The 24,322-nt window shown below is 49.2% G+C and overlaps 1 protein-coding gene across 2 annotated transcripts in view; it reads left to right on the top strand.

The window, feature by feature from the left end:
• The first annotated feature begins 2,779 nt into the window (after positions 1-2,779).
• Positions 2,780-24,322, top strand: part of LOC135899479 (uncharacterized) — a 96,935-nt gene continuing 75,392 nt past the window's right edge. Inside the window, exon 1 of one of the 2 annotated variants that reach the window (XM_065428752.2) lies at positions 2,780-3,035. In XM_065428752.2, coding sequence (XP_065284824.1) covers positions 2,940-3,035 — 96 coding nt within the window. In that variant the 5' untranslated portion in view covers positions 2,780-2,939. The remainder of the gene's footprint in view (positions 3,036-24,322) is intronic. The other variant, XM_065428753.1, reaches the window with a different exon arrangement.

Genomic DNA, 24,322 nt, shown 5'->3' with positions numbered 1-24,322 from the left:
GAACGATTCAAATAGTTTGGACTCCGGCGCACGAAGCTGTCCCCGGCAACGAGGCGGCCCACGAGCTGGCTCGAGATCTCTACCGCCGAGCCGCTACGGGGCCCCTCGATGACCGAGGGAGCGGAGAGCGCACGCTAAAATATGGGGGGATCACGCAGCATTATAGATTGACTCGTAGACTGGTATCCCCGCCAGATCCGAAATTAAACAACAGACAAGCAGTAGCGTGGAGACAACTAGAAACTTATACGTATCCGCACCCGGTTATGGCGAACCACATGGTCCCCGAGGCCAGGAGCGATAGGCATAATCTTTGTGGGGCGAGAGGGACCCTTGACCACATAATATGGAAATGTCCGTACTCTCCATGGGGAACGCACAAAATAGGTAGTAGAAACACCTTGGAGAACCTGCTGCGCAGCTCAGACTCTGAGCTCCAGCTCCGGCTCGTCCAACTGGCTGAAGAGGCTGCTGGGACACAAGACCTCCCAGCCTGCATCTGAGGCGGCGGCACTCGCCCCCTGACCTGCGTGTCGGGGGGCGGGTAGATCACCTTATCCGTTGGAAAATAAAGTTTATTCTATCTATCTTAAGAACATCTCGTTCTGTACTTAAAACAAATACTGTACGATAGAACGGTACAGGCAAGAATACACCAACAAGATGTTTATACAACTTCTTACTAGTAACAGCGGCCAGATATTCACTAGGAAATCTTGCTTTTAGTATTTGGAAAGACGCGACCATTTCACGCAAGAAAGCACTTAAAGGCATTGGCCCCGTATACATGGACGACACTACATAATCAGGCAATGAATCGCATAGTCGAGCTTGAATCATTGTTCTCAGAAAAGCATCCTTTTGATCACACACAAAAAAGAAACCTGCTTACAATCTGTTTGAAGAACAAATGTGACAACCCCAGCCCACCATTCAACACTCTATGGAACAGATTACTACGACTTGTACGTTCCTATGTTGAAGCCCAAATAAACGTCGCAAATACTATATGCAGCATTTGCACAGATATCCTCGTCAGACATAACTCTTGCATCACGTAAAAGATTTTAGCGACTAAAAACAAAAGTCTCAGGCTTGTATTGCCAATTCCCATGCCAAAAACCAAGGCACTTGTTCCATAGCACTTCCACTTGCAGTATAAAATTTTACAGCCCCTTGTACAACTGCTTTAACACTGTCATGGTCCGTACAAAATACTGCTACATCATCAGCATATGCTAAAGGGCTGGCGTAATGATAGCGGTAACGTCAAAATCACTGTTGCCTATTCGGGAGCATCCTCATTATATTTTATGACAGTCGGGTCAGGTAACATGATGTAATGGATCGGAGTGAAAAGGCCTTGTCCTGTGTAGGTGTTGTTGGATTAGGTGCGCCAATAGTGAGGCCGTTGCTCTCCGTCACAGCCGAGCGCGCGCAAGAGTTTCTCTCCTGCTCCGAAATGTGTAGGTCACGCGTCATACGTACTCCTGAGGAGCAGGCAGCTTTTGATCAGCAACGCCGCGAGCACAACTGGGAAGGAGCTCGTCAACGCCGTGCCTGTGATGCAGCCCGGGCACAAGAACAGGCTCGTGCAGCCGAGCGCAAGCAGCAGCTGCCTACCGAGGATCAGGCACCCTACCAAGCGGTCGTTTAACGAGCCGTCCGGATTAACCCAGTGATTAACACCGGGCCGCACGTTTCAGCTTCGCTGATTAACCACCTGTACGGAGTGCTTGGGCGGTGATTTAAAAAAAAATATATGTCAGTTGGCTAGTCTACTTTTGTGGTATCTCGTCTTTGATTCTTATATTCGTCTCATTTTATGTATTTTACTAGTTTTGTACCTTCTGGTGGACGGTATCGTAATATATTGTATTCCATCTGTGCGAGTTGATTGTGAGTACGTAGTCGTTGGGCTTGTGCCAATTTGTTCTCTATTCTGCAAAAATGAATGCAAAAAAAAAGTTACAGAGAAAGTTGTTTAATCTGTTGGGGAGAATCAACAATATCGCGGTTGGTCACTTAATACGCGCTTATGAGGCGCTATACTACTATTCTATTGGGCGAAATTTGGCTTTTATTTTTAATTAGCTTACGTTTGGTATTGCAGTTCAGAAGAAACGAGCTTTTCTTTCAATTTTATTTACATAATTTCGCTAAGATGGAACAAGAGTTTGGGTTTGGGGCTGTTCAGCGTCTAACACCTCTCGAGCACAAGCTTGCAGACAACAGCCGCCAAAATTTCATAATTTCAAAATTTCATTGCACAGGCAATGTCCTCGAAAAGCGGAAAGTTGTATGTGCCAGTCAAATTCGTGCATGAGCATTTCGTCAATAATTGTTAGGCAAGATGCCTAGATGACAAAGTAAAAAAAAATTGATATTTGAAAGGAGCCTCTGAGTTTGTGTTTGAGGGATAATGCATGCATACGGGCAGGTCGGTGAGCCATATCTTCCACATCTTTACATTTTTTATTACCGCTGTCACAGGCCTAAGCTAACCGGATCATGGATTTATCACGCCCTCAATTTAGGCAGAGGTAGCGAGCTTTTCACGCTCGAAGCGTGCCTCGTTTCTTTGATGCAAAGTGAAGCAGCCTGTGAATCAAAGAGCAGCTGCTCTTGTCGGCCATTCAGTATTGTTGCTTCTGGACGTAGGTTATTGCCTCTGTGATCAGCTCACGACGAGTGAGGCGCCAGATGGGCATGCAAATGTTCGCGTATACCGCAACTGTCCAGGGTTTGGCAAATCCATCATACGGGGCCATCGCTTTGCGAGGCCTTCCAATTGAAACCTTCCAGAAAAAGCCAACGGCGAAGCGAAAGGTAATTCAGTTTGCATCCAGACGTTCGATCTCCCAGGCACGCCGAATTTCCGTGCCGCACATTGAAGCTTTGAGGCAGCGGCATTCATTGCAAAAACCCAACCGGACGACATGACGCTGTTTTCGCCCAACGATCACTTTTCCGACAAGCACATGGCGTTCCGAACACAGGTCCTCGCATGCAACGGCGTGCATTTCCTGTACACGGTGAGTAGCAGCGCGTCTTGCTTCACTTATGAGGACATGTTTATTTCTTTTCATACATCGTTGCCGTATTCGTCAGCCCGCAGTCATCCTAGTTCATCTCCCAGTTCATGTCTCAGCGGCCACTAGAAATGCTGCACCCTTGAAGGTACTTTGAATCAAGCCGGTGCTATAAAGCAGATCAAGCAGGCGCTTCATTTTAGAGAAGAGCGTAGTGGAGTAAAATCTTGTCTGAAGAAAGTAAAATTTATTGGAGTAGCGTATGTCACTCTACGGCTGAGGACTAACGTACATCGGCCGTGCACATGGAGCGACGCGTCTAAAATGGTGGTTGAAAGGCCCGCATGGCGAGCGTCCACTAAGAATTGCACGCATAGTTTATGACTGATTTTCAACTAAACATTTGGTATAGTCAGCGCCCGTCCTGTCTCTGTGTACATTACCCTTGCAGTTCTCTGGTTAGCTGAAGGTTCTCCTCATTTACTGGTTCGTGGAGAAGAGGACTTTCGTGGTTGCCTGATATCTTAAGACATTGTTTAGTATCGTGGCATATTGTTGCGATAACAATTATATGGGCACTCCAGGCGCATTTTCTTCCGTCGCCGTGATGTCCCATGTAAAGTCCAAGGGCAATAACACCATCACCGCACGTCCTGTGCTGTATGTGCTAGTGAAAGCGCGACAGGAAAGCCGATGAAGGGCGCATTTCGCGACCGGGCAAGAGCAACTGACGATCGCGGTTCAATGCCGCGCGCCATATATGGAGGAAAGTGTCAAGGCAACGTAGGAAGGAGGGAGGAAGGGGGGGGGGGGAGAGGGGGCGGCTTTGACTCCGCCAACAAGTGCGTGACTTTGCACGGACGCGTGCTCGCCTTACCTTGAAATTGATCTGCAGACGACCTTGGAGCGAGCTGTATTCTCGCCGATCTTGCGTTGGAGCTGTATACATCGCACGAAGGCCACTTCGCTCGCTGCTGCTGCCGCGCTTGCTGACACTGGCGTTTAGACAGCGCGTGTACGCGCTTATTGAGTGAGATATGTTCATGTTTGTTTGTGCCTGCTGATACCACGCTTGTTATTTCGCTTAGTAAGCGAGTGTTCGCACGTTTTTACGGCCGATAAAATTACTATCCTTACTTCGTGCAGCTGCCTAGTAATTTGCTATCGCAATCAATGCTTCACCTTTTTTGGGTGAAACTCCGACCTTCCTAGTGATTCCATCGTTGTAATGAAGGGGTATCCTCTGGCAAGAAGCGAGGCTTAAAGCATGAGGAACTATATTTTTGCAACCGTTCTGCTCGACTTTGGCTGCGCGTGCTCGTGAGCACGGGCTCTCTGGTGGAAGGAGGCGCTTCTTCGATCCGAGACAGTGCTAAGCTTAACTCAACACATTCCCAGCCGCCAAGTCACTCGCTCAGCTCGAGCATATGAAGTTCTTTAATCGAAAGCTTCACTAACTGCGTCGAGCCGAGTTGCGCCGTCGCCATCAATTTGGCCTTCATTTGACCGCAGCTGCGCCGTAGCCTTGGCAACGCATTGCGTGTCTCGCTGCCGCCGGCTTGGCGCATTCAATGTCCGCTGCTGGGTCACTGCCAGACCACGTGATTCGCCTCGCGCATGACTAAGAGGAGCGCTGCGCTCGCCTAGTCAGTATGTATCAGTATGTAGCCTAGTCAGTATATAGTGCCTCTTTACTTCATTGGTGGGTTTCATACGAGAAAAATTCTCATCGAAGTTGCAGCAGATATTCTTTAGTTCACCTTATCCAGTAGTCCTCAGTTCAGGTTTTCTCTAGGCGTTTCTTCGGACAGCTTCCTTGCGCGTCAATTTCCCTAACACGTCGTTGCTTCCCAGCTCCCTGTGGTAGCGTCATTAGTCTCCGTTCAATGATGAGGTCTGCTGGCGTTAATGCACTCTTAATGACCGCTTCTAGTTTCGTTAGCACAGTCGTCAGCTCTTCAAAGTTAAGTCGTGCTTTACGGAGAACCTTTCTCAGTGGAAGCTTGATTGTCCTGACCAGACGCTCCCACCAGCCACCCCACTATGGAGAGCAGAGAAGAATAAACTTCCAGGTGATGCTCTTCTGACTCAAGTATACCGTAAAGTCGTCTTGGAAAACAACTTGAAGAGCTTCTTTAAGTCCTTTCATGCCTTCCTAAATGTTCTTGCGTTGTCTGAATAAATGAAGCGAGGTAGATCCCTTCGCGCTACAAGGCGTTGTAATGACATGAAGAAGGTTTCTGAGATCTTACCGGAAACCAATTCCAGGTGCACTGCTCTTGATGTGGCACATGCGAAGAGCGCTGTGTAAGATTTTGTCTCTCCGGCTAGATTCACAACAAATAGTGGTCCTGCGAAGTCGACTCCAGTGACTTCGAACGGGTTCGCATGTGTTGACTCTTTTCGCGGAGCAGAATTGTTCCACAGAAACGAGATTGCGTTTTCGGCGGCACGCCCGACAGCGCACGAATACGGAACCATTACGGCTTGCGTTTTGCTTCTGTGCGATCAGCTGTCGGAAATGTAACTGTTTTCGCTAACTCACTGTGCTCTAATCGGGCTGGAAATTGTGGAGCGATGGAGTGAAGACTTGTGCAGTAGTTGGCTGCGAAAATAGTGACTGGCGCATATTAAGGAATGGAATGAATCTGTGTGACCAAGCTCATGGGCGGGTGCTACATAAGGACAGCCTGTACTGCCGGCCTTTCGCGATGCATGACTTCACTAAGCTCCAAAGAATGGACTTTCCTACCCCGGAACGTCGGCATTAAACAATGAGAAAAGGAGTAGCGCCGTCTACCGCCACAGTAAATTCCCCGCACGTTATCTACACGTATGTAACCCAACCAGCACACAAACTTTTGCCCACTCTGTCGCCGACGTATCAAGAATAACTGAATGTTCGCACACTTAAATATATGCACACTTTATACCTAGAAAAAATGACAGACTATACACCGACAGTACACGGATGGCCCAAGTTGTATGTTTCGTGACAGTCCACAAGAGTAAGCGAGTGACTAGCGGTAATACATCTTTGCTACAAAGTGTTACAATGCACGAGACAGTTACATTTCAAGTCTTGTGCACAGTACGAACAAATCTATCGGAACTGAGCGTACCCATGAGCGATGGCAGAAAATGAGACAGTGACCGCGCCAATGAACTTTACTGAGGCATAAACGCGACAAGCCGCTCTTTGAACGTATTTGCCAAATGAAGAACGAAGAGCAAAACAAGATGATCCTGATTCAATTCATAGGGGGAAAGTATGGAGAGCTTAGAACACATATATAGCCTCGCTTTTAGAACAAACACCGAACACCGTTTGGACACAGCTTAATCAGCTGCGAAAGCGCTTTTACATGTTCTCTGAAGCTGTGGCCAAAGCTTCGTGTCGTCCGCCCAGTCGATGTCTACTATATCTCCCGAAAGAGTGGTTTGCTAAGCCGCACCGGCGTCATGCACATCCATTGCAAACATGGAGGCAACGGGCGCAGCTGAGACAAGCAATGGACGCGTCACACGTGATCAAACATGGCAGCGCCCACGGGATCGCCGAGAAAAAAAGTCAGTAGCAGCCGTCTATGGTCTTCACCAATGCTCGTGCCCGGTAAATCCAATAGTGCTCTCGCAATGGAGTGTCTCGCACGCCTCCGTAGATTTCGCAGTGCGTTCTCATTGCCAGTAACGTCGACAAATAATGATCGTGTGGGAGGATCAGTGGCGTAGCAACAGGGGGGGCCGGGGGGCCGTGGGCCCCGGGTGCAAGGGGCCATTGGGGGGGGGGGGGGGGGGTGTCATACGCCTCAAGACCCCTCTTTCCGCCGGCTTGACTGGGCGCAAATTGCAAAGAATGCTCCGGTATCCAGTAGCCCGAGCTCATGCACCCGATGCGTTGCGCCGCAGAATTGTCAGCTGCAGCTCTATCAGCACTCCACGAAATAATTGCACGAATGTGCAAGCTAAAAAAATTTAATTCGCGAAATGGTCGCTAAACTACTCGCCTTAGCGGAACGTTTCGTGTGGGGTGCACTCGTGCTGTGCGTTCATGCTGGGAGCAGGAGTCGCTAAACATGCAGTGAGGCGTTATGGCGTTGGGGCTCTTTGGTCCCTCTTCCGTTCAGATCGCGCAGCGAAGACGAACAAAGACGGCAGAAAGAGGGCGTTCAACCAGCGCGCCCGGCGCTCGCGTTTACGGCGACGCGTTCGTTGAGAGCGACGTTGCATAAGTGGGGCCGTCAAAGGTCGCGAATGGGATTCTCTGGATTGTCTTCAGACTCGGTTCGGCCGAAGAGTTTGGCGGCGTATGACTCGACAGGCTGTAGTCGCGGGCCCGCCGCGACGTCCGGCTCGCTTTTACTTCCCCTCTCCCGCTCGCTCCGAGAAGCCGCTGCGAAACCTGCCGTTATGTTTCACGCTTTCCTTCTTACCCTCGAAAGTTTCAGAAAACTGTTGTTGTTGTTGTGTGACTTCATGTCACAAGTACAGTGTCTGTGTCAGCTGCACCAAATTTTACAAAAAAAAGAACGTGAATCTTGTAAGGATATTTCCCGATATTCTATGAAGTTATGTGTCTTTGTGATTTTTTGGATACTCGGTAGCGTGAAAAATATGGCAGATAAGTAATAACCATATCCTTAATAATACCTTAATTAGTACTTAAGGAGGGAGCACTTCAATTCCAAGAATTGAGAATTCAAAGTCATATTATTAACTCAACAAAAACTTCTTAAACAAAATCGTTTTGGGTGCTACAGCCTACAGTACTTTGGCACTGCGGCCGGCGCCCAGTATGGCAGTAGCGAAAGAAATGTGAAATAGTGGACCAGTGGCGTTGATCCCTCAACCCTCTCCATTGCGAGTGCAAATGAACAGGTTTCGCTGGCACGGACTTCATGGTGACGCCAAGAATCGACGCGAAGCCTGCTCTATTCTGTTCCCAACCTTGCGGTGGTACCGCAGCTCGGATAATCACGTTTGTCCGCATAGCAGCAAATAAAACCAGGCTTTATTGATCAGAATGAAGAGAACTCGTAATTGTCATAGCATTGGCGCCCGCGCAGCAGGGATGCAGGTGGCGTTTTCCGTTTCTCCAATATGGTGGGGAGATCAGCGTCACTGAGACACAATTTAATTTTCGTTTTCGTTCAGGGCCGCCCACAGCCAAAATACTGCGGGCCATAGTACCTACGACGATTTTTGTGAAGTTGCTGTTGGGCAAGATATGAATGTCGGCCTTCAGTTTTGCAAATGCAATGTTGCCTCTAAAATTGATAGGTAAATCTTTATAAAATGTTTTTTTTTCTATTTGTGACGTGAGCCGTATTAGCCACGATGCCGCATTTGTATTGGTTGCCAAGCCTTACAGTCTGACAGAAGATGTACACATGCGCTTATCACAAGTTATCAGTGCAGCAAACTGTGTGCACACTGGAAAAGCTGGCGCCACCGTCGTCGTGACGTGCTATTAGGGATCACGTGGACATAGCGGCCGCGTCGGCTGCTTCGGGAGCGCCGAAGCGAGCTGGAAACGATCGTTTAAGTTGCTTCGTACGCTGTGGTCCTCATTTAGTGGCGAGATTTTCCAGCTTCAAGTGTCTCCCTTATAACGATTGAAAGCACTACAATAGGTAGTGGCTGCCTTTGAAGGCGCGCAACATGGTAGACTACTGCTCGGTGCCGCAGGGCCGGACGCACGTAACGGAGGCCGGTGTCAGCCTTATTCACACGTAGCCGCAGGACAAGAAGCTGCGTGAAGCTTGGCTCGCGAAACATAAAACCGGCAAACAGTCATCGGTTACAACTCGGGTATGCAGCAAGCTCAGGGCGAGGAAGATTTCTGCTACGGCGCCCGGTCGGCGATGTTCGAAAAACGCGCACTGAGACGCTCGCCCGAGTCCGCTGCCCGACTGATGTCATGACGGTTTGGTCTATGAACTTGTCGATGCTATAGATACTGGCAAGTTCACTCCAGTGGAAAGGGAGTCTTAAGAAGCGCATAAAAAAAAGCATGGCATATGGTCATGTTTGAGTTATGAAATAGTGCACTGGATTACAAAAAAAGAAGCAGCGAGAAATCGCACGCTGAGAACACCGATAAACATATAGTGCGGCGCAACTCGAGGAATAATATTGAAACGTCTGAGAATTTAGAAAAAGAAAGGTTGAATCATGGCGACGTCACATCACAGTCCCAGTAGGCGTCGAAGTCTCTACAATGAAATTATTTTTGAACAGCCCTAATAGCGCCCACGCAACAATGGTTGCTTGTATACTGTCAAATGCTCATATTCTGCGACCTAAAGCTCATGGCACGGTGCGAAAACGCGCATGCTGTGAAAGCAAAACAATGGCGGGCAAGCATGCAGACGCGCAGTCAGTCGCTGCGAAGCTGTGCTATCGCTGCATTGAGGCTTCATTCTATTACGCTCCATTTAGCTATACAAACACTATAGGAACATATTCCACATAGTTTGCTCTCAGCGTTTGCCTACCTTTCACGCAAGAAGCCGGTTCGGGAGACTCCATCCCGGCGACCGCGCACAGTCGCGTTCACTGTACGTATTCGGTAAAGAGAGAGCGCCTGTAAACGATTCTGTGCTTTCAGTTTGCCCAAGTTTATTATTTAGACTGTAAAAACCTTCTCTCGTTTCGAAAGTACCTACAGAAATGTCCGGGAGAGCTCGCGCGTGGTGTTTTCGCTCAGCGCTGACAGCAAAACCTATGACGAGCGCGCCGCGTGATCCCTCATACTATGCCAGAGAGGCGCTTCCGATAGATGGCGACTCCGTAACTCCTCGCCGCCAATACTAGCTGTATTCGCGACCTCTGGGAAAGAAAGCGAAGGAGAGGGGGACCCGGGGGACGTGCGCGGTATACACGGCGGCTGTCATCATCATCATCATTAGCCTGGTTACGCCCACTGCAGGGCAAAGGCCTCTCCCATACTTCTCCAACTACCCCGGTCATGTACTAATTGTGGCCATGTCGTCCCTGCAAACTTATTAATCTCATCCGCCCACCTAACATTCTGCCGCCCCCTGCTACGCTTCTAATCCCTTGGAATCCAGTCCGTAACCCTTAATGACCATCGGTTATCTTCTCTCCTCCTTACATGTCCTGCCTATGCCCATTTATTTTTCTTGATTTCAACTAAGATATCATTAACTCGCATTTGTTCCCTCACCCAATCTGCTCTTTTCTTAACCCTTAACATTACACCTATCATTCTTCTTTCCATAGCTCGTTGCGTCGTCCTCAATTTAAGTAGAACCCTTTTCGTAAGCCTTCAGGTTTCTGCCCCATAGGTGAGTACTGGTAAGACACAGCTATTATATACTTTTCTCTTGAGGGATAATGGCAACCTGCTGTTCATAATCTGAGAATGCCTGCCAAGCGCACCCCAGCCCATTCTTATTCTTCTGATTATTTCAGTCTCATGATCCGGATCCGCAGTCGCTACCTGTCCCAAGTAGATGTATTCCCTTACCTATTCCAGTGCCTCGCTACCTATTGTAAACTGCCGTTCTCTCCCGACACTGTTAAACATTACTTTAGTTTTCTGCAGATTAATTTTTAGACCCACCCTTCGGCTTTGCCTCTCCAGGTCAGTGAGCATGCATTGCAATTGGTCCCCTGAGTTACTAAGCAAGGCAATGTCATCAGCGAATCGCAAGTTACTAAGGTATTCTCCATTAACTCTTATCCCCAATTCTTCCCAATCCAGGTCTCTGAATACCTCCTGTAAACACGCTGTGAATAGCATTGGAGAGATCGTATCTCCCTGCCTGACGCCTTTCTGTATCGGGATTTTGTTGCTTTCTTTATGGAGGACTACGGTGGCTGTGGAGCCGCTATAGATATCTTTCAGTATTTTTACATACGGCTCGTCTACACCCTGATTCCGCAATGCCTCCAGGACTACTGAGGTTTCGACTGAATGAAACGCTTTCTCGTAATCAATGAAAGCTATATATAGGGGTTGGTTATATTCCGCACATTTCTCTATCACCTGATTGATAGTGTGAATATGGTCTATTGTTGAGTTGCCTTTACGGAATCCTGCCTGGCCCTTTGGTTGACGGAAGTCGAAGGTGTTCCTGTTTCTATTTGCAATTACCTTAGTAAATACTTTTTAGGCAACGGACAGTAAGCTGATCAGCCTATGGCGTCCCCTTTCTTATGGATTAGAATTATGTTAGCGTTTTTCCAAGATTTCAGTACGCTCGAAGTCATGAGGCATTGCGTGTACAAGGCGGCCAGTTTTGCTAGAACAATCTGCCCACCATCCTTCAACAAATCTGCTGTTATCTGATCCTCCCCAGCTGCCTTCTCCCTTTGCATAGCTCCCAAGGCTTTCTTTACTTCTTCCGGCGTTACTTGTGGGATTTCAAATTTCTCTAGACTATTCTCTGTCCCATTATCGTCGTGGTTGCCACTGGTACTGTATAAATCTCCATATAACTCTAAAGCCACTTCAACGATTTCATCCGTATTAGTAATGATATTGGCGGCTTTGTCTCTTAACGCACACATCTGATTCTTGCCTATTCCTAGTTTCTTCTTCACCGCTTTTAGGCTTCCTCCGTTCCTAAGCGCATGTTCTATTCTATCCACATTATACTTCCTTATGTCAGGTGTCTTACGCTTGTTGATTAACTTGAAAAGTTCTGCCAGTTCCATTCTAGCTGTAGGGTTAGAGGCTTTCATACATTGGCGTTTCTTGATCAGATCTTTCGTCTCCTGCGATAGCTTACTGGTATCCTGTCTAACGGAGTTGCCACCGATTTCTATTGCAGACTCCTTAATGATGCCCATAAGATTGTCGTTCGTTGCTTCAACACTAAGGTCCTCTTCCTGTGTTAAAGCCGAATACCTGTTCTGTAGCTTGATCCGGAATTCGGTGGCTGTACTGGTGCTGAAACCCGGAAATTGTCGATATCCTCGCCTTCCTGAACTACAAACGGGGAGGGGGGGGGAGTGACAGAAGACCATTGGGCCCCGGGTGCCAGACGACCTAGCTACGCCACTGGGGAGGATGGCTGAGTGTTTTACCTCCTCAGATGCATCAAGATCTAACAGGCGCCTGCCGACCCGAAGGATGCTGTCAGCATACAAGAATGCATTAGGTCTTTTATGCGAAAGGTCGCCTTCACAGGTGTACTTGTCGAAATCGAGCTTAAATATTTGCTAAAAGCTTGCTACTGTACATGCCTGATCGAATATGGTTACAAAGAGGAAGCCCGATGCACAAATGTGCAACTATCTATATAGGGAAAGTTAGTGGTAATCGCCCAGGCTGGTACAAATGTGACGGCTCCAAGAGACAGTCTACCACTTTCTCTTCGTTTCCCTCTTGCGCGCACGGTCCTGTCCAAATGGACCATAACATAATAGCCGGGGGCTAGAGCGCCGTTCCGGCGCTTGTTAGAATGCTAGCGTACTAGATGAACAGTACGGTTTCAAACGGGACACCGGGCAATATCAGTTCATAGCCGGGACGAGGACGGCGTGTCTTCGATAGGTGCGATTTCCTAATTTAGGTGACCTAATCCTCGCAATACCGGGTAGGGTCTGGATTAGCGTGACTAGTTTTTCGAACAGGCCGACATGGTGACTTGGAGTCTACAGTAGAACGAGATTTTCGGGAGAGAAGTGAAGTTTCCAGTGGCGACTGGAAACTTCACTGGAACCACAAGGTCGTGTGGTAAAGCCCGAAGCAGCAGGTCGCACAGCATAGTGGAAAAGGACGTCCTGCTCACTCCAAGTGTGTCCAGTCCTGGGACGTTGACGGACGTACAGCTTGCTAAGAGATGTCGGGTCGCTTAATCGCACCTAAGGCTACGCAGGAAGCCTGGAGAAGTACTCCTGTTCGAGTGTCGTTCTATCATCGAAGCGCTTGTTGAGTATGTCGATGACGTCCTTGTAGCAAGCTCCTGTGGTTGGCAGGCCCATTATAGCTTAGGCTGCGTCGCCTCTTAGGAAGAACCGGAGGTAGTTGAACTTGTCCGTCGCTGTGAGGCTTCCATTGTGGTGAATCATCTGGTCGAATTGTTCCCAGAAGTCGTTCCATCGACACAGATCACCAGAAAACGGGGCGCTGGTAAGCTTGGGAAGTTTAGTTCCAGAGGCTCCTGAGGTACTGGCCATCGACGAAGTCTGAAGCTCTGGTGCTGATGGCGTGGACTGAAAACTAGGTTTTGCTTGCTAAGTAACTCACTTGTGATGCCGGTAGCGTTGGCCCGTTGTCCTCGTATTCCGCAACGGTGCTGTATTCTTGATCGAACTCTTCCCCAGCTATTTGGCTTTCTAGATCCCCGTGTATATTGTGCAGCGGATCATTGTTCGCTTTGAGACGTCCGTGAATAGCGTTGAGCTGACCTAAGGTGGCTGTTTCATCGCTGACAAGAGATCTTGCCTCGTTGATAACCTTGGCCTTCCGGGATCGTCTCGACGTCAGCTTTGATATCAGCGTCTCCGTGAAGGTCAGTTCGTAGCCTTCCGTGGTCTTCGGTAGTAGCCCCCGTTACTTCATCACTAAATGTTTAAGGTGGCGTACAGTTCACTGGCAAGAAGCGCGGAACGATATCAGGAACGATATTTATTTTTTCGACCATTCTGGTAGACTCTGCCTGCGCGTGCTCGTGAAGCACAGGCTCTCACGTGGAAGGAGGCGCTTCTTCTTCGATCCGAGACAGTGCTAAGCTTAATTCAACAAGCCTTTCGCTTTTCCGTGAAGAACCCACCGTGGTTGCTCAGTGGCTATGGTGTTAGGCTGCTGAGCACGAGGTCGCGGGATCGTATCCCGGCCACGGCGGCCCCATTTCGATGGGGGCGAAATGCGAAAACACCCGTGTACTTAGATTTAGGTGCACGTTAAAGAACCCCAGGTGGTCGAAATTTCCGGAGTCCCCCACTACGGCGTGCCTCATAATCAGAAAGTGGTTTTGGCACGTAAAACCCCACAATTTAATTTTTTTTCCGTGAAGACGACGGTCTCAAGAGTGTCACGCAACGCTCCCGCCTAGTCTTTCTTCTTCCCATGCTACCGAGGAGCTGCGCAAGTTCTGAGCGTTTTGTGAGATGCATCACTTCTGGCGAGTAGTAATAGGCGTCTTCTTAGAGCGCAGGTCTTAAGCTCCCGTTCCTGCGGTGATCGTCGGCGTCCCTCGTAACCGAGCGAGCGAGCACAGCGAAGGGTGAAAGAGGGAACGCCGATTGCAGCGGGGGATGAAAGACGGTGATAGCCTAGAGAGTGTGAGGAGGAAGGTATGGCGAAAGCGTGGGAACAAAAGCGTAGCGCCACTAAAGACGGGCTCTGTGGCGACGATGGCTACGAAATGGCACCAGATTAGCGCCCGTCGTCTGTTCACCGATGACGCCACCAATACCGCATACGGAAACAAAGCGCTGCGTGAGTGCAGGTCTGGCTGCGGCGGCTCCTGTGAATCGTGCATACGCATCCCCCACGCGCTGCCTGTCGCGATCTCCCGATTAGCCAAGCAGTGGCGTTACACTTCGCTCCGTTCGCAATGTGTCGCAAGAGACAGATTGTCCGCGCCAGCCAATACATGGCGAAATAAAAAAAAGCTATAGAGCGGCGCACTAATTTCGCCTTAGGGAGTATCCTAATCCTGGGTGAATTTTTCTTTAAGCGATTAAGATATTTAGGGCACTTCACGAACTTTCCATGGTTTCCGAGGTGTCGAAACACATGATGAACTTATACCCGTGCCACACAGGCACCTTGGATCACGATTGAGTCCGGTCCGAAAGGGGTGCTGGGTGCACGGGCACTTATGACCAAGATTTTGCACGAACCGAGCCAGGTAGATCGCGATATTAAGCTGTCGTCTGCACTATCCCGCTAAGTGAGCTCAATCAACTCAATCCGCAATGTTAGACTAAGCAGCAGCGAGCATTGTTCATCGCAATGGAAAAATTTGAGCCGGATCAGCCTTGACCGCGATCGAAAGTATCCGTCTTGCACCGGTATTGGAAAACGGCCGAAGGACAAAATCATGGAACCCGCCGCTGCCCTCCTCTCGCAGCACAATTCATGGAGTCAAGATGTCACACAGGACAGTGCACATTATTTTTAGAAATGGGCTATCTAGCCATACGCCTGTGCTAAAGAACTCAACTTCTTGCAGCTTACTACTACACAAATGTTGCCAAACACGCGTGCTCTTTCAAACAAACACGAGAAATCACTACGTTCGTCAAACGCGTGAATGGGCCGTCGCTCAAGGCGTCCCTCAAAGCACGTCGAAGAAGAGCTGCAGCGATATTCTCGTCGTCATGAGAAAACTGCACCGACTGAGCTACAAGGCGAAACAACACCGCTGCATCGAATAATAAGGAACAGTCAGGAAAACGGCAAACTTTCGCATTCCGACTTACTTGATTCTGCGGACGGCGGTTATGAATGCCTGCCGGCTTTCCTTTTCATATCATTTAGCCGGTAAACTGTGGAACATGACAGACGGCTACAGGCTCCGGGTATATTTTTTTCAATGCCGACCTTTATACATCCGACGAGCGTAAAGCGTGCGGAGCCAGAGAGACGCTGCAGCACAAGCTGTGGGAATGCACCGGTGGCGAGCAGCAGGAGTCCCCAACAAACGGGGTAGACATGGCAGTCTCAAACCGCGGGGCGCGATAGGAGACGGCCCTGCTCAGCAAAGACCTCGCCGATCAACTGCGGGCCGTCCGGAACGCCAGGAAGCCGCCCGCGTCCAAGGACTCGAGACCATCACCTAGGCTAGGGTGCTTATGGCCCCACCCCGCCCAAATCGCCGGACATTTTGAATAAAAATTTCACTCAATATGGTAGTCGTTCCCCACGCAACATTACTGGACCTTTTGGTCACCCGACCGTCGAGGCATAGCGAAACCGCGAGACGCGAAGGAATTTCACAAAGACCGCGGACATCGCGAGTGCCTCACGGTGCTGGTGACCTGGTGACCCAATAGCAGGTGAAGGAGAAGGGGAAGAAGTGGCGCTGGTATCTGTCAGAAAATTTCATGTTGGGACCCCTATATTGGCATGAGAGATGTTAGACTCCGACAGACATGCTACGCATACTGGGGGAAGTTCCCAAAATTTGCTAATCGCATTCAAACACGTTCGACGGTTGGTGTGCACAGCACAGCATCCCGATGCTGAAACAATTAGTCCATCGACTACCCATACCCAGCCACCCATGTTGGCGTGAAAAAGGCTAGATATGGACAGACAAATACACCGCATACTTGGTGGAGATCCCAAAGAATGCGAATCGTAATAATATCACCCCGCTAAAACAGGTGATTAATGATTTATTGACGCGTCATCCTATAGCACAAACAGCTTTCTTACGCTGAAAGGACAGTAGTCAAGGCGATCAAGCGCTAACCTCCATGCCCATTTCCATGTTAAAATTTGGAACAGCTGATGAGGACGTGTTCTGTGTTCTACCATGTAATCATAACAAGGCATAGCTGCACGACGTATACGCCTGTACGACACCGAATGCCCCCTGTATTCGCGGCTTCTAACCTGAGACGCTGCGTGAGTGTTTGTATCGTGGCCAGCACCGACAGGGGCACAAAACTGGAGACTGGATGCAGCTTTTTTACAAAAGCTTGTCCATAGAATTGGCACGAAATTTAGAAACTGTTTATTTTCGCAAGAGCATCTCCAGAAATGCAGGGCATGAGGCGTCCTCTTTTGGTCGGCGTACGCTCGGCGCTGCATATGTAAATGGGCATCGCAGTTCGAAAAATGTATTCTAGTGAGCAGACGTCGCCATCAACTAGGATTGAAGTGCTATACAAAAATGATCCATTCGGAAACATAACACGAAATATTCAGACATGCGGCGTTAAAACTATAAGTTCCTAGGCACAGATTAAACGGGTTGTCATCATACCATTTTATTCCTTTTAGTATTGCCATGCTATTGCCCTCACGCCGTTCTCATTCCAGTTCTGTAATTACTTTCGTCATGTCGTCGTGTCGTGGCTTCGTCGTCTGTTGAAATTCGCCGGCTAGGTTGCCAAACAACAACATTTCGTATATAATTAAAATCTTAATTCTTACCGACGTTTCTTCAGAAGGGTAAGTGTTTCGAAATTCCCAATGATTTACAAAACACTGTGTGGACGCTGACCGAGAGGACAGCGAGCGTATGGTGCGCCTTGTGTCCCAACTTCTGGGCAATGCCACACTGGAATGCTCAGTTTTGCTGGATATTGCAGTAGGCTAAACAGCAAGTGACTCGAGAAGCTACGGATCGTACGCGCTGTGGGAACCAGCTTAAGCGAAGTTTCCGTTGTGTTTGGCATGAAGGTTGTTTCTGTTTAGCGATACTTTGCAAGTAGATGCCACACGAAATGATGCGTTCGATCATGCACATACCGCGCACGACGGAACGACCACGATGGCACGAGAATGACTGCATGATGATGACGACAGCACGACGACAATGACACGAAACTAGAAATACTGAGACAAAGTGACAACGATGAAGCAACCGCGACGGCATGACGAGGACTGCATGATGACGATGAGCTGATAACAATGCCACGCCGACAATGTCACGATGATGGCAGGCGACCATGGAATGAGAACTACGGCGTGACAACAGCGACGTGACGACATCATGCCGACGTTTGAAGGATGCTGATGGTATGGCGACAGAGATGCAGAACTGGAATCAGAACGATGGCATGACCATGCCAAAATGATTGCAATGGTATGACGACAACGGCATGCCAAAAATAGCATGATGAAGCTGGATTGACGACGACGGCCCGACGACGACTGCATAGCGATGATGCAATGGTGGTGCAATGAGATGACGGCAATTCGATTATGACAGTGATCATTAGGGCAAGATGACGGCGACTCTGTGAGAGCAACGCATTGATCCCGCCGGCATGTCGACGATGGACGGACTAATGACGATGGGTCGACGACGACGGCGTGTTGGAGCTATCGCTCTCGCACACACACCAGGTGTGGTATATATATATATGTATATATATATATATATATATATATATATATATATATATATATATATATATATATATATATATATATATATATATATATATATATATATATATATATATATATATATATATATATATATATTGTTGCGCCCACAAAAGGCGTTACTTTGAAGCCGGGTAGAGTTAGCAGCGATGGCCTGGATCAGCTGAGCGCCTGGCGAGATTCAGCCAGCCAGCCACATGTCGTCTTCCTCGTTCACCACCCTCCGGTGCCCCCGCATACTTTTTGTTGAGGCGTGAACCCACTATGCTCCTAAGAGTGTCACATTCGTGAATCCACTACACACCTAAGAGCGTAACATTTCCCTCCGCGCAGACGAAGCCCGCCGGGCAAGTCTAACAGGCTATCGAGAAATAAAGGGCTTTAAACGGGCGACATGCGAAAGTTCAGTCTTTGCTGATCGTCGGCCATTTGATGTGAGACGTGCTATGCGGTAGGTTAATTCGCTGATGCGCTCCGTAATAACATAGGGGCCAACATAGTGGGCCAGCAGTTTTTCACATAGTCCACGTTTCCTGGTTGGTTTCCAGAGCAACACTAAATCACCAGGGTCATATATCACGTGTCGGCGTCGGCGGTCGTAGCGTGCCTTCGAGCGGTCTTGTGAAAGAAGAGTGCGTAAAGAAGCAAGTCGTCGGGCTTCTTCAGCAAGACAGGCTGTCTCTGATATACAAAGATTATCGTGGCTGGAGAACGGGAAGATAGTGTCTAGTGTATAACGAGGCGGACGAGCGTAAAGAAGAAAGAAGGGACTGTAACCCGTAACTTCATGCTTTGAGGTGTTAAATGCGTACGTAATGAAAGGTAGCACGCTGTCCCAGTTCTTATGATCTGACTCGACATACATGGACAGCATGTTAGTGAGAGTTCTGTTCGTGCGTTCCGTAAGGCCATTTGTTTGGGGATGATACGGGGTGGAATGTCGAAACCTTGAAGCACATAGACGAAGCATCTCTTCGACCACGTCAGCAGTGAACTGCCGCCCCCGATCGCTGATGATGACTCTGGGAGGTCCATGTCGAAGAATGACAAAACGCAGCAGAAAAATGCACACTTCGGTTGCAGTAGCCGATGGTATTGCAACTGTCTCACAGTAGCGTGTCAAGTGATCGGCACACACGATAATCCAGCGGTTCCCATCGGATGAACGCGGGAAAGGACCGAGGAGGTCGATGCCAACTTGCTCAAAGGGAGTGCTGGGGGGTGGCACTGGATGGAGTTGACCAGGAGGAGCACTCGTCGGACGCTTATAACGTTGACACTCGTTGCAGCTGGACACATACTGGGCGGTCGTCTGGCGCATTTTGGGCCAGTAGAACCTTTCTTGAAGGCGGTAGAGAGTTCGCGCAGAACCCAATTGTCCAGATGTTGGATCGTCATGCATAGCGCGCAAGACGGAGACACGGAGACTCTCCGGGACCACCAGAAGATATCGTGGGCCTGTAGTAGAATAGTTCTTTTTGTAAAGAACCCCATCACGAACACAGAAACGAGGTGATGGTGCTGATTGCCTTGCAGTAATGAACAGTGGTTCTAAAGTTCTGTCTTTTTGTTGCTCGACCTTGAAGGTATCTATATCAGGAAATCCCGGCTCCAGTGATGCAATATAGCAGTCGAAGTTGTCCGCGTCGCAGTCCGTCGTTGGAAGCGGCATGCGCGAGAGGCAGTCAGCGTCGGCGTGTCGGCGGCCGCTTTTATAAGAAACGGTAAAGTTATATTCCTGTAAACGGAGTGTCCAACGCGCTAGCCGGCCCGACGGATCACGGAGATTAACCAGCCAGCAGAGAGAATGATGGTCTGTCACCACAGTGAAGGGGCGCCCGTACAGGTACGACCGGACGCGCTGTACTGCGAAAATAACTGCAAGACATTCTTGCTCTGTAACGGTGTAGTTACGCTCGGACTTACTAAAAGAACGACTCGCATAGGCGACGACGTGTTCTTTGGTGTCAACGCGTTGGATAAGGACAGCGCCGATGCCAATACCGCTAGCGTCCGTATGAACTTCTGTGGGAGCCGCATGGTCGAAGTGTCGGAGAATGGGGTGAGACGTCAGACGAGACTTCAGCTCACGAAAACTAGCTTCACATTCAGGAGTCCATTCAAAGGGAACGCCCTTCTGGAGGAGGCATGTCAGCGGATACGCGATGTTGGCAAATCCACGAATAAACCGGCGGAAGTACGAGCAAAGCCCTAGGAAACTGCGTAGCTCTTTTACATGGCGAGGTTGCTTGAAGGCTTCCACCGTAGCAGTCTTCGCTGGATCAGGTCGTATACCGTCCTTATCCACTAGGTGTCCCAGAACGAGTGTTTGGCGCTCTCCAAAATGGGACTTCTTCGAGTTGAGGACCAAACCCGCTTTGTCCAAGCAGTCTAGCACAAGATCGAGACGTGCGTTGTGCTCACTGAACGTGCGCCCGAAAACCACTACATCATCTAGATAGCACATGCATACTTCCCACTTCAAACCACGCAGGATGTTGTCCATGAAGCGCTCAAAAGTTGCACGCGCATTACAGAGCCCGAACGGCATCACATTAAATTCAAAAAGTCCATCTTGTGTTACAAATGCCGTTTTCTCCTTGTCTGCCTCGTGCATCGGAATCTGCCAGTACCCCGACCTCAAGTCAACAGACGAAAAGTAAGACGCTGATGAGAGGCAGTCGATAGCATCATCAATACGCGGAAGAGGATATACGTCCTTTTTAGTGATGGTGTTGAGGCGGCGGTAGTCAACACAAAATCGCCATGAACCATCTTTCTTCCTAACCAGGATCACTGGCGCTGCCCACGGACTACAGGATTCTTGGATTACATTCTTATTTAGCATTTCGTGGACTTGGTCATTGATCACCTTGCGTTCCGATGGTGAGACTCTGTATGGTTTCTGTCGCAGTGGTTAGGCAGATCCCGTATCTATGCGATGGTGTATACGAGAAGGAGGAAACAATGGTGGCCCCTCTTGCTGGGAGAAGTCAAACAGTCGGGCATGCTTTAGCAGAATATTCGCCACTTCGTGACGCTGCTTAGTGCTGAGCGACTTGTTTACCATAGTCAGAAATGAGGAGTGCGCCGCAGGGCAGACATTAGCGAAATGGCGCTCATCCGCAGAATCAAGGGCCTCTGTAAGAATGGCGAGCGATAGCACGTGATCTTCATGGTAGGCGGCAAGTTTCAGACCCTGTGGTAGTATTGCAGGTTCACTGGAACAGTTTACGGCCCATAAGTTGGTGCGTCCCTGAACAACTGACAGCGTGCAATACGGTATCAGTACATTCCTCTTGATGCAACTCAGGTGAACGGGCTCCACGGTAGCGTCAAACGTTCCGTCGGTGGTTGGAAAACAGGCGACTGAAACGTACGTTGCGGATAACGGAGGCACAACGGTATCCCGGGATACACAAAGCACACTTTCACGATTCGGTGGGCCTTCCATAAACGCAGCAGAAAAGCTCGTACCTACACTGATTTCACCCGTTTTGCAGTCGACAGTGGCACCACACAGTTTCAAAAAATCAAGGCCCAGGATTACGTCATGCGTAGAATGCGGTAGAACAGCGAACTCCGCGTTAAATATTTGGCCACCCAAGGTTACGTCTACATTACACACGCCCACAGGATACAACAACTCCCCACTCACTCCGCGAAACGTATCGGCACGGTCCCAGCGAAACATCACCTTTCGTCCTAGGAGGCTTTTAAACGCCAGACTCATCACTGAAACGGTTGCTCCCGTGTCCACTAAGGCCATGGATGAAACCCCGTCAATTAATACAAACACCGTATTCTTAAACATACAAATGGTTGGAGGTATCTCTGTCGACAGCGAAGATTGTCCAGCGACCTCACCTCCAACGGCCGCGCTGGCTAGTTTTCCGGAGGTGGCGACGGGTATCGACGCCGCGGAGAGGGCGATCGGCTTACACGAGAAGCGGGTGGTGGTGTCAAGCTGCGATCGGATGCTGGAGAACGGTTCCGCAGCGGCTCCGGGTGCTGGTGAGGCAATCTTCCTAAGTAAGTGTGCGAGGGCCAGTATGTTTCGCCCAGAGGAGCGCGGTACCGCCTAGACATCGTCGATCGGTCGAACCTCGGTGGTTGGCGGCGATTGCAGTACCTGGCAATGTGACCCAAGTCGCCACAGCTATAACACACAGGCAAACGACGATCGAGGAACTGCCCTTCGAAGCGCTCAGCCGTGGGGGGTCGTGTAGCAGAGCGAAGCGGCTGAGCCTGCTGCACAGGAGGAACGGTCGGTCTGCGTGCAAACCTGCTGGAGCGAGGGTGTTCTGCAGGTCGGTGTTCGGTCGTAAATGTGTCCTCACGTGGCCATGGAGCACCTCTGCGGTTGACGTCTGTGACACATACCGCCGGTTGCCAGGAAGCGCAGGGTGCGGCAGGCGCCATGTGTTGCGGGTAATAACCGTCAGGTTGTCGTATGACGTCGCGCGCAAGTTCCTGGTGCCGCAGCAGTTCCTCACGCACGATCTGCCGTATAGCAGACGAAAGATCGGCAGACGGGCTCTCATCTACGCTGGCAATGGTTGTCACATTCGCCAGGCGTCCAAACTTTGGCACAATGCGACGTGTTTTCAACGTCTCAAACGTATGGCAATGACGCACGACATCTGAGACGGAATCAACGTGTTCCCGACTTATGAGGAAATTGTATACATCTTCTGCAATTCCTTTGAGGAGATGTCCGACTCGGTCTTCCTCGGACATGTGCGGATTTACGATTTTGCACAGCTTGAGGATTTCCTCGATGTATATAGTGCATGTTTCTCCAGGAGCTTGAGCTCTTTGAGCAAGTGTTCTCTCGGCGCGTTTCTGTTTGGCGTGGGTGTCGCCAAAACACTTCTTTATTTCCTCGACAAAGTGCTCCCATGTTGTTAGGGAGTCTTCGTGGTTTTCATACCACATCAGCGCCGTCTCACTCAGAAAGAGCGCGACATATTCAAGCTGAGTGACAGAATCCCAACGGTTGTAGCGGCTCACCCTTGCGTAGTGAATCAGCCACTCGTCGACGTCCTCGCCCACTTTTCCCGCGAACGAGCGTGGCTCCATGTAGTGCCGCAAAGGTCCAACTGGCGTTGACCTTTGAGAAGGTGAAACTAGAGCTGGCATTTGTCCATCACCGTCCTGAGCCATAGGGAAGGTCGTTGGCAAGAGACCGGCAAGACGACGGCTCCGGCGAAGTTCTGGATGTTGCGACTCCGTGGTACGTCCTGTCGTACCCAGCACCTCCACCACTCTGTTGCGCCCACAAAAGGCGTTACTTTGAAGCCGGGTAGAGTTAGCAGCGATGGCCTGGATCAGCTGAGCGCCTGGCGAGATTCAGCCAGCCAGCCACACGTCGTCTTCCTCGTTCACCACCCTCCGGTGCCCCCGCATACTTTTTGTTGAGGCGTGAACCCACTATGCTCCTAAGAGTGTCACATTCGTGAATCCACTACACACCTAAGAGCGTAACAATATATATATATATATAGTATATAAAGAAAGACAGTACGACGTGTGCTTAATTAGCACAGTGTATTTCACGGACGTTTCGGCTGTTGGAACCTGCCTTTGTCAAAGTGTCAAGGTCCACCAGCCGAAACGTCAGTGAAATATCCTGTGTTAATTCAATGTACGTCGTACTCTTTTTCTTCATTTTACTACCGTGGCCAGCGTGGTTTTCTCAGCCATATCTATCTATCTATCTATCTATCTATCTATCTATCTATCTATCTATCTATCTATCTATCTATCTATCTATCTATCTATCTATCTATCTATCTATCTATCTATCTATCTATCTATCTATCTATCTATCTATCTATCTATCTATCTATATATATATATATATATATATATATATATATATATATATATATATATATATATATATATATATATATATATATATATACACACACACACATATATAGTCAGTCGTTGCCATTCCTTCGTTGTCATGCATGGTATGCGCATGACCAAGCGCTACAAGTCCACATCAAGCGAGGCGGTTCGCGGTGAAAATGTGCCCAACTTCATCATGTGCTCTATATATGCTCATAGTTGGTCGCTTAACAACACCGTTCCTCGTCAACGCCAATGAAAAATTCGCCTAAATCGATTTCCACCGCTCGGGGGATCCGCATATCTGCAAGTGTTTGTTGGCGCTAAAAACTGATGTAAGTAGCCACCATGAACACGTTCTGGATTTCTGCACCTGCTTGTCTGC

Source organism: Dermacentor albipictus, chromosome 6 (genome assembly GCF_038994185.2).
Source record: "Dermacentor albipictus isolate Rhodes 1998 colony chromosome 6, USDA_Dalb.pri_finalv2, whole genome shotgun sequence".
Lineage (NCBI taxonomy): Eukaryota > Metazoa > Arthropoda > Arachnida > Ixodida > Ixodidae > Dermacentor > Dermacentor albipictus.
Note: the sequence above shows the minus strand (reverse complement) of the source record. Positions and strands in the feature narration are given on the sequence as shown.